The 11,613-nt window shown below is 43.8% G+C and overlaps 1 protein-coding gene across 3 annotated transcripts in view; it reads right to left on the bottom strand.

The window, feature by feature from the left end:
- The window catches only part of HMGCLL1 (3-hydroxymethyl-3-methylglutaryl-CoA lyase like 1), a 117,992-nt gene that overhangs the window by 69,293 nt on the left and 37,086 nt on the right, over positions 1 to 11,613 (bottom strand). For all 3 annotated transcript variants that reach the window (XM_019520557.1, XM_019520554.1, XM_019520556.1), the window contains one exon: positions 7,829 to 7,892. In XM_019520557.1, coding sequence (XP_019376102.1) covers positions 7,829 to 7,892 — 64 coding nt within the window. The remainder of the gene's footprint in view (positions 1 to 7,828; positions 7,893 to 11,613) is intronic.

Raw genomic sequence — 11,613 nt, 5'->3', positions numbered from 1 at the left:
AAGATTGGTCAGGCAAGACCTACCCACAACAAACCCATGCTGGTTATCCCTCATGTTGTTGCCATCGGCCAGTCTGTTGAGAAAGGCCTCTTTAATAATCTTTTCTAAGACCTTCCCCAGGATAGAGGTCAGGGTGATGGGCCTGTAGTTTGCCGGATCCACTTTTCTCCTTTTTTTGAAGATAGGTACCACGTTGGCCTTCTTCCAATCTTCAGGCACTTCACCAGAGCACCAGGAGTTCTCAAAGATCCATACCAGGGTCTGGGCTATGACGCTAGACAGCTGCTTGAGTACCCTGGGGTGTAAACTGTCAGGGTCGGCTGACTTGAAGGTATCCAGCCTCTCAAGGTGTTCCTTCACAAGGTCAGCATTGATGGAAGACAGGGAATCTCCCTCACCCAGGCCTCCCTGACCCAGGCCCCTGTCCTGTAGTGGGCAGGGGTTTCCCATGGGACTGATGAAAGACCGATGCAAAGTACCCTGCACCCGGCCGACTTCAAACATCCAGTCCCGTCTTTGGGTGTGTAAGATTGCTCGTCGCTCTGTCCCTGAGGTTGTATCGCCCCGGGGTAGCCTTCACCCCAATCTTGCCTGCCACGACTTTGTTCGTTCTTTCAGTGGTGGGGTTGACTACTAGGGCATATCCGGAGTCGGGAACCTTGGGGCAATGGTCTTCTGTGATGCTCCAACCTCCCCTATGCCTCGCTCTGATACCCAGCCTCGCCGAGTTGCTGACATCTCCAGGCCCGACCCTCGCCTCTTGATGTAATGGGCACTCTGATACAGATACAAAGATCTAACCTGACCCCAAATCAAGCTGATTATGAGACCCTCTATGGCCTTCCTTCCTACCCCTCCAAAAGTGGGAAACAGAACAACGAAAATTAAGAAAAAACACTACCAGTAAAAATCCCTGGCTTTAAACAAAGTGGGCTCCCTGGCCCGGAGAATTCCTCTCCCTATTAACCCTGTCTAAAGCACCCCTTTGTCCGTCTGATATCCCTCCTGAGTGCTGAATGGGACTACTACTGGTCCCTCCAATTCAACCCCACTCTGTCTCTCGCCGAGCAGCTCAGACTGGTAGGAGCTTGTTTCCTGCAGCCCCTCCCACTGCTTAGGCTCTCTGCTTCCCGTCGGGGTAGACTCCAGGAGCCTTCCTAAACCCGTGCCGATTCCACCTGGATTGCTGGGTCAACTTCCGTCACCCTCTCTTTGGGGCCATCTCTGCTGTCGGCTTCTTCATCCAGAGTCCTTGGATCTTCTCCTTTGACTCCGTCGCTGTGAATAGTGGCATCTGCCGCCTCCTTGCTGGCATCCTCCCTCTGACAGCTTTGGGTGCAGCCTCTTGCCTCATGGAGAGTTGTCTGGATCCTCCTCGCCCCCGATCGGGGTTCCAAGGGCACCTCCGCCGGCGGCTCTGCTCCAGCTCTCCCCCCTTCTTCTTCCCTTGGACTACCTTTTATTGTCCTGCGCCGCCTCCGCTCGTAATTCTCCACAGCTGGCCACGGTTTCAAAAATACGCAGCTAATCAGCCACATGGGTCCTGCCACCTCTTCCGGTCTCGCCGCAGCGTCAGCTGCAGGTAAGGGAATCTCCATTTCTTTTTTCCTTCCCTCGCCTTCCGTGTTGTGTTTTGGGTCCCAGGATTCCCCCTTGGCCCCTCGGGGTCTCTTCTCTGTAGTTTCCCTGTGACACACCCTTTTAATAGGTTGGCTTTTTCCTGGGCATCGGTTGTCCCATCTGGTTTAGCAGGGGTCCAATGTTGCCCTTGTTTTTCCTCCAGCTCCCCACATATCTAAAAAAGGACTTTTTATTGTTCTTGACACTTGTAGCTAGTTGGAGTTCCATCGCACCCTTGGCTTTCCTGGTTCACTCCCTGTAGGTCCGGACCAGTGCGGAATATTCCTCCTTGGTGGTGGTTCCAGTCCTCCATCCTTTGCAAGCCTTTCTTTTTAGCCACAGGAGGTCTGCTGGTTCCCTGGAGAGCCAAGGGGGCTGTTGTGCCCTTCTTCTGCCTTTCCTCCAAGACAGAATAGCATTAGCTTGTGCATCGAGGAGCAACCCTTGAGGAGCAACAACTTTTCCTGAGCTCCCCTTCCCTTGGGGTTGTGGTCCCTTAGGGCCTCACCGACAAGCCTCCTGAGTTTGTCAAAGTCAGCTTTCCTGACGTCAAGGACTTCTATATTGCTGACTGACTTGCCAGCTTTATGGCAGATGGTGAAGGTGATCAGCCCATGGTCACTGTCACCCAGCTTCCCTTCGATCATTAGGTCACTGATTAGGTCGTCCCCGGTTGCCAGTACCAGGTTGAGCAGTGCTTTACCTCTTGTTGGCCCATAGACCTCTTGTGTCAGACAGAGGTCATCCACTCAGGAGAGGAAGCTTTGTGACCACTCAGATTTAGCCGAGTTTCTTCCCACAAGATGTCTGGGTAGTTGAAGTCTCCCATGACAACCATGGACCTGGAGCATGCAGCCTCAGCCAATTCCCTGGTGAACTCCTGGTCATGCTCTTGACTTTGGGTGGGAGGTTAGATACCATGGAAGAGGTTAGATCCAGTACACTAGTTCTGTGTGTAGCCTATTTTAATTGTTCTAAAATCTATTTTTCTCTGAAACATGTTGTTCTGTAAATAATTCTATCTGATCAATAGATACCATTTTCATTGCTCTTTGAAGAAACAGAGTTGCAAAGTCTGGATATAAATCAACCCAGATTACAAACTATGAGAAGGAAAACCACATAATTTCATTCTGACAAAGCTGGGGGCTAGAGGTATGCAGCATAGCATACTCAAGAAGATTAGGAGATATATCAGCAACTGTATGACCCCAGTAAGTAATTTAAGTAGATGTGTTTGCATATAAAAAGTTGTGGCTACTTAGAGGCTTCTAGTTATACATATGCTTAAGTGCTGTGTTAGATCAAGGCCTATATTATTCACTTTAATGAGAAGCTTAATATTAATTACTTACAATGCATTCATAGGTGCATGGATATACAGAAAGACACTGAATAAAATTAAGGTAGAGTATAGAACATTCACGTAAATAAAAACTTGCAGATTGGGTAAAAAAATAACACTCCAGATGTAACTCTGAAAATAATTCTTTTGTGGAAGAAAAGTTATTTTAAAAATAGGCAACACACAGATAGAAGCTTATGAGGGAATATGATACTGCAATAACAGTTTACTAACACATGGCTGCTTCTGTCATCACCATTGCACCCAAAAAGGTTTCACATCTAACTTTCACTTCATATTAAAACCAATTAATTTAGAAACATTTAATACCTTCCAATGTAGTTATTTTCTAAAGTGTGAAATCTAGTGTAGCTGCTATGGAAGAAGCATTGTGTGAGTTCCAGCTATGTACTACACGGCCATGTAGAGAAGGAAGAAAAGCCCTGATATCCTCATGCATAGAATACAATATATAATAAAAAGATGAACTTGAGATTCTAACATATGTCAAAAGTGGAAAGTTGAGCATGGCAAGCAAAATCCAGAAAAATGTGTGTTTCTCCACTTTACTGTTGCTACCTTTACAGCCAGTCAACATTCATTTAATTGCATCTCCTACCTGCCCCCCCCCACACACACACACATTACAGGTATCACACAATTAATTGGTTATTTGCACAGTTTCCTGGGCCATTTGTAAATGTTACATTTTTCTAGTTTTAATCCGGACTACAGCTGTCACTATATACACGTGGATGTCTGCAGTCTGAATTAAAACTGGCTCCAGTTGAAATTAACTACTCATCATTGAACAAGGATTAAAGTTAATGCACACTAGGATAGTCCGCATTTGGTAATTTAAACTGTATTAATTAACATATACATAGAGCATTGTTTTTAGGAAAAACTTTTAGGAGTCCTTAGGAACTCACATAAGCATATAAGCATTGTAAATATCAATCTCCACAAGGGAAACTCAATTGGATCTTTGCAACACAACAGAGGCTATCAGGCACAAAGTAACACTTTTAAAAAAGTCAGTGTGCCAACAGAACTTCACCCTGACTACATATCAGGTCAGTTAGGGCTTCTGGAACAACACTTCCTCCATCCACCATAAATCCGGGGAATCCAGTAAAGTAGAAATCCTTGATTTTAGGAAAGCTGATTTCCACAAGCTTAGCGGATTGGTTGGCAAAGCCCTGCAGGACCATGGTCTGATGAAGAAGGGGTACAAGAAGAACATGGTCGAAGGAAGCAATCCTAAAAAGTCAAAGGAAGTCCATTTCCTTTCATAAAAAGGCAGAAGAAGGGCTGGGAAACCCCCTTGGCTCAGCAGGGAAGTCATGAACCTCCTGAAATTAAAATGAGAAGCATACAAAGGATGGAAGTCAGGAATAACTACCCAAGAGGAGTACTCAGCAACAGCCTGTACCTGTAGGGAGTAAATCAGGACAGCAAAAGCACAAACTGAATACAGATTGGCAACCAGAATCAAGGAAAACAAAAAGTCCTTCTTTAGATATGTAGGAAGTCAGAGAAAAAATAAGGGAAGCATAGGACCCCTACTGAATGAAACAGAAGGGCTGATAACCTACACTCCAGACAAAACCGAACTCCTGAATGAATACTTCATGTCAGTATTCCACCAGTCCAAGGGTGTTAGCCTGCTTGACAGGATACAGGATGATCATGATGGGAGTGACCACCCTCCCACAGTTCGCATAGATATTGTGGGGGAGCACCTACAAAGGCTAAATATGTACAAGTCAGCAGGACCAGATGAACCATGCCCGAGGGTGCTAATAGCTGGCCAATGTCATTGTGCGACCGATGGCAAAGTTATTTGAAAACATGTGCTGCTCAGGAGGTCTCATAAAATTGGAAAAAGGCCAACATGGTAGCTATCTTTAAGAAATGGAGAAAGGAGGACTAAGGAAATTACAGGCCAATCAGTTTGACCTCAATCCCTGACAAAATCCTGGAGAAAATGATAAAGGAATCCATTACAGACAGGCTAGCAGAAGGCAGTATTCTGAAGGATTGCCAACATGGCTTTGGTATGGGCAACTCATGCCAGACCAACCTCATTTCCTTCTATGATCAGGTGACTCACCATCTGGGTTGGGGAAATGAGGTTGATGTCATATACCTGGACTTCAAAAAGGCCTTTAACTGGTCTCCCACAAAATCCTTATGAAAAAATTGGGAAAATGTGGCCTTAACTACTTTATGGTTTGGTGGCTATGTAACTGGCTCTGTAGTAGGACCCAGAGAGTATTGACTGATGGAACTGAGTCATCATGGTGGAGGATGAACAGTGGTGTCCCTCAAGGTTCAGTGCTCAGACCAGTGATTTTCAACATGTTCATCAATGATTTGGATTCAGGTATTAGCAGCGAACGAGCAAAGCTCGCTGACGACACCAGACTAGGGGGGAGTGTGGTCATATACAACAACAGGCTGGCAATACAGGGCGACCTGGCTCATGAGGTGGGCAGACCTCAACCAGATGTTGTTTAATACAGAGAAATGTAAAGTGATTCATCTAGAGAGAAATAATCCACAACACATTTACAGGCTCGGCAGTGCTACGCTTGCTAGCACCACATCTGAATGAGACCTGGGTGTCATGACAGATAACAAAATGAATATAAGTCATCAATGCGATGTTGTAGCTGGTGAAGCTAATCAAACACTGGCATGCATCTACCAAGGCATCTCAAGCAAGGCTAAGGACATCTTCCTCCCTCTCTACTCAGCCTTGGTGAGACTGCAGCTGGAGTTCTGCATCCACTTCTGGGTGCCACACTTCAGGAAAGATGTGGAGAAGCTCAGGAGAGTCCAAAAGAGGGCCACATGCATGATTAGAGGCCTAGAGACCAGGTCATATGAGGAAAGGATGAAAGACTTGGGACTATTCATTTTGGAGAAAAGACGACTCAGAGAGGATTTGGTGGCAGCCTGTAAGTATATCAAGGGTGTACATCAGGGCCTGAGGGAGCATCTGTTCACCAAGGTCCCCCAGGGGAGGACAAGAAATAATGGGCACAAGCTGATTGAAGATCACTTCAGGCTAGACATAAGGAAAAGCTGCTTTACAAGTCGAAAGGTGAGGGTTTGGAACAGGCTCCCCACCAGAGGTGGTACAGTCATCCATCTTGGCGATCTTCAAAAAGCATCCTGACGCACATCTTGCTGAGGTCATCTGATCTCATCAGTCTTTCCTGCCCAAGTGCAGGGAGGCTGGAACTGAAGATCTATAAGGTCCCTTCCAGCCCCTAACAACTATGAAACTATGAAACTTTTTCTAGAGAATTGCAACAATGTAGCAGTGCTCAAACAGGCTTATTATCACCTCTTAATTACTTCCAGCCTCTATCAAGGCACTCTTAAGTGTATGGACAGTATATAGCCAGTGCCCCCTGCTATGATGGTCAATGATCACCTATTAACTCCTAATTTAAATTGAAATTTGATTCAAACTATGTGATTCCAATCAGTTAACATGGTTTAGAAAATGCTAAGCACATCTACAAACTGCCCTGGAGACCAGCTACATGTGCAAAGTAGCTATTATACAATAAAAAGCTCCAACCAGCTACAGACCTAAAAAATGTGTACTCCCAGCCATGGCAGTGCACAATGCCCAGGCAGAGTTGGGAGTCCCATGACTGAGTGGCCTCTCAATCCCAGCAGCTGCCACTGCATCCTGGCAGCATGGGGAACCCAGAGTCCCACAGCTGTGGACACTGAATGCATGAAACCCCTGTGGCTGAGGGATCATGGAAGCTGTGATCCCCAGCCTCAGGGGTGAATGAAAACCTCAGAGCTGGGGGATCAAGGCAGCCATGATCCCTCAACCTCAGAAATACGTGTGAAACCCCTGTGCTGGGGGATGGCTGCTACCAAAATCCCCAAGCCACAGGGGTGAGTGGGCTGCCCCGCAGCTGGAAACCCCTCAACTGAAGAGGCTCCCAGCTGCAGCAGCTTGCTTCTTGCCAGTGTAGGGGAAGCCCAATACCAGGCTCTCCCATCACCAGCAATGGGATCTAATGCATGATCCCATATCCACACCTCCTGCCATTCATGTGTGGCATGGCAGGAAGCATGATTGTGTGGACTACACATTAGATCCTATTGCACCTTTACCTGCATGTATAGAGACTACTTTGTTGTGTTTCCTCACCCTTTTCTGTACAGACCCACCCAGCCATCTCTGCCTCTCTGTCTGTTGCTCTCTCTATTCAGCTGTTTCCCAGTCTTCTGACTCCTGAGCTCTTTGTTTGTTTTCCTAAAGGGAAAGGTGTTCTCTTCTGACCATCTTCCTTAGTCTTTCCTTCATAAGAGATGCATCTTATTCCTCAATTGTCTTATAGTTAAGGTAGAGTAATAGCAAACCTATTTTAAGGATAATTTTGAAGCATTCAGCTAATATACATTCTGCAGTTGCCCGCTGGGCTGATCTAGGGCACCAGGATTTAAAGTGGGTTTACTGATCGAAGGCAAGAAGCAGCCTGCTGGTATGCAGTGACTTTAATAGCAGCTGGCATTTGTAAGAAGTAATGCTGGAAATCATCTCATACAATGCGGTCCATTGACATATGCATTTGAGCCTCTTTTCCTAAGTATTTCCTTGCCTTTCTGGTTGAAGGAAATAACACATAATATTTTTTGTTTTATAACTGATTATAACCAAAGCATGTTATTTTCTTTAAATCTGAGAGGGTATCGTTGAGGAAAATTATGAGGTATATTTGAGTTTGCTGTATTTGCTTCTAGGATTAAATAAAGAAAATAATTCAAGCATGTATTAAATGTGCATTCCTATCATAAAAAAAGGTAAGACAGATACATTCTTACTTCTGCCACTTTAACTGGTTTGATGTTTCCTTCATATGGGCATCCCAAAGCACAAGATACATACCTACAAGAAAAATAGCAGAAACATAAATATGTGACTAGTACAAATTTACATAATTATATATTGCATGCATCTGTATGTTGCATATAAAAAAATCTTACTGCAAATAGAAAGTTGTGTGCTCTAGTCAGAAAAGGCAAAATGAAGGTTCCAGCAACAAATTAAAGTTGCCTATGTTGAAGTTTTCTCTTTTTATTGTTAAATAAGTAGTTTAATATCCTTCTTTATGCTCAATGTATATCGCAACTTACAAAGGACTGATGTTATAAGCAAATTAATGTAGCTAGATAAAACTTAACTTTTCCATATTGTTGTCATTTTAAGAATCATCTTATTTCTCTGCTTTGCTGGCCACACAAGGCAGTAGAAGGTGTCCCTTACTTCATAATCCAGATATCTGGCATAAGGGATAGCTGTACTGCAAGAACAGACTCTATGTATTTATTACATCTCTTCCTACCAAATGTACCAGTTGACATTTCTACCCCTGAACAGCAGGGGAAATATGCTTGGTCATCTATCAGCATAGAAGGAAGAGCAAGGAAGGAAGACCATGAGTCACTATCACTTTGCCTTGCACAATGCTTCAAAGGTAGTACAACATGCACAAGCTACAAATGGGCCCGTTTTGAGAAATCTTAATGCTGCCTCACTGTGGAGACTGTTTTGAATTTCCATTTTTTATTACATAACTTGTGATATCTTGTGATAATTTAAGCATGTAAATCATCCCAGTTAAACTTTAAATTGCTCTTCTCAGCTCAATTAATGGGGGGATACAAGAGAGCTCACCTTTCCAGCTGTTTGCGTTTGGCTGGGGACAGCTCTCTGCAATGCTATGTTCCAGTTTTTATATAGAGCTATAGTGGCTTGAGATTTGAGGTTTGGATTTAAAGTGATCCAGTAAAACCAGTGCAAAAGACCATGTGGACACTTACCTTTGTTTAAACCCAGCTTATTAGCATGTCTACACTAAAAGAGTCTCTGCTACTTTAGTTATGTTAGTAGAGTCCCATAATAAAAACGCAGTCTATGTTAAGTGAAGGAATGATCCTACTTGCTTAGCTACAATTAACTTTTCAAACTCTGTATAGACATGTTAAAATACTTTTCTGTCAGCATATCTGCCTCTACGTCAGAAGTTATGACAGCATAATTATACTGGCTACAGAGTACAATTTTTCACATTTTTAGCCAAAACAGCTATGCTAGCAAAATCGTGTAGATGCGGTCTTCTAATGGCTTTGATAAACTGACTTGGAATACAATTAAGCTAACCAGAAATAAGCCTCTATAACACTGAAACAAAGGTCAACACCAGGGATCCAGGTTTTCTCTGATTTAAAAAAATCCCCAATTTTCAGTTAAAAAAAGGAAACCCAAATCCACATTTTTCTGTGATTTAAATGAAAAACTGCTAATATACAGATTTATATATATTAGCAGTGTTATACATCCCATCCCATCCCATCCTAAGTCACAGTAGGTCACATTCTCCCCTGCATCTCAGGGACCCCTCACTAGGGGGCCTGCTAGCCTCAGATGGTGCTCATCTCCTCTGGGTGAATACCAGCCCAGCCGTGCTCCCAGGATGCTACAGAGAGGAGAAAGAAAGGGCTCTGTCTCCTCTCTGCAGGGCCGGGTGGAGGCATGGAGCCCCTGTGCCATGCAGGCCCCTCAGGTTGCTTGTTCAGGTCTTGTGGTGGGGCCAGGACAGGTCTGTGTAGCAGGGTGATCCTTCCCCCCCACCCCCAGTTCCCAACATGGCCAAAAGCTAGATCAGCCAGTCCCCGGATGCAGCTGCTGGCTGCAGCTGCCAAAAGGTTGGGATGGTAGGGGCCTCCCACCATGTGCACCCAGGCTGCCACCAAGATACAACCCAGCAATGTGGAACGGATCTATGCTGCACTGGGGCTCCTTCCCCACCTCTCTTACCCCTAGCCACTGTTGATAGTTGCCAGCTAGTGGGGGAGAGGACAGGGCTTGGGAGGGGCCACTCCTGAAGCTTCCAGGAAGGCATGTGGGAGTACCTCCCACCTGCTGGCCTTGGCCAGTGGGCAAACTCTGAGCTGACCTCCCCCCACCGAATGGTGAACGTCTCTTTGGTCCATTCCTCTTCTAATTTATACCGCGCTTTAAGTGAAGCATTATAGTTCGAGCCCTTATGCTAGGGCCTTATTGAACATTAGTACTTAGCCATTTTCCATATAACTATCCTGTCCCGTAGGACCCTAACATATATTAACTTAAAGGCACGTATATGTGGAAAGAAGGTCCGTATCCCAGGTTACCCCTGCACTGGCAACAGCAGGTTTGAAGTTCCCTGAACTTTTCTAGCTGGGACCCCCTGGTGAGCTGAGCAGGAGCTCCCAGCCTCTAGAGCACAAAGGAGTCCTGAAAGGCTCTAGTATGCTCCAGCTGTTGGAAGCATTTGTCACACGTTCAGTTAAAGGTGGAACCAGTCACAAAATTATTAAATATATTTTATATAATAACTTTGTGGCTTAGTCCTTGTTTTATTGCACCATTAATTGTATGAACGTGTGGCCAGGTCACTGCTTAAAAGGTGACTAACCAGTTAAACATGTCTTAAGTGTCAGGGGCCTTCAACTAATATATTATGTTTTGAGGGAAGAGGGGGACAAGATTTTGTTTTATTTGTAAGATTATGATTCCAGGCAGCAGGTAAAAAGCAGGAGGTCCTGCATTTGTTTAGATCTTGAATAGGCAAGATAAGAGAGTTTACATTCTGGTTCCACAGGAGACAGAGGTTGGGTCTATTACATTCTGCTAATAATGTTAGCAGATATTTACCATGCATGATTTCAATGTTCTCTGTATTATTATAAAATGCAGTTTTTTATACACTTGGTTTTATACATAATCCAACAGAACACATGTAAGCATCAGAACTAGATTTTTTTAACTTATCTATGAAAACAAACGTAGCCTTTTTACAAGCCATAGATACCTTTTTTCCAACAACAAAATTCAAAAACAGCAAAGCAGAATTTCTTTTTAAGTTTAAACACACATGCATGTGCATACACAGAATCCTGCAGACAGAATGAAGCATGGAAATTTTTAGACCTCAAAAAAGTTTTTCCATAATATTATGGTGTCTTGAGTTAGTGAAAACAAGTGTTCATAACTGAAACTGTTCTGACCTAAGGTACAAACTGGATATGAATTGGCACTCAGTACAAATTAAATCAATTTTACAAAATGTATAGTTCACACACATATATGCTACATTTAACATATTTTACATGTATATGTATATAACAGTACAATATATTAAATCACAATGAATCACATCTGATGGCAACATGTGGCATGAATAAAATGTGGAGTAGAGCAAACAAAGGTAAAACAGGTGCAAATGTACTTAAAGAACAATAACATACTTTGCACAACTCACACAAGCTAGCAAAAATCCTTCGGTACTTATATAACATAACAGGGACTTTTGGTGGATGAAAGGGTGTGATAATTTGTAGAATCTATCTGTATATAACATTTTTTTTTAATTATGAACTCTTTCAATACTTAATACCTTATCATTATATTGAGTTTAAGGCAATTAAACTGGAGAAGATAAGAATAAATAAAAGATCATAGAATCATAGAATCAATGAGTCAGAAGAGACATAGACAGATCATTGAGTCCGACCCCCTGCCATTGGCAGGAAGGAGCACTGGGGGTCGGAGGGGTCATAAGACC

The sequence above is a fragment of the Gavialis gangeticus genome, unplaced genomic scaffold (assembly GCF_001723915.1).
Source record: "Gavialis gangeticus isolate Ggan-Ray unplaced genomic scaffold, GavGan_comp1, whole genome shotgun sequence".
In the NCBI taxonomy this organism is placed as follows: Eukaryota; Metazoa; Chordata; order Crocodylia; family Gavialidae; genus Gavialis; species Gavialis gangeticus.
This window is presented reverse-complemented; position numbering and strand designations above follow the sequence as displayed.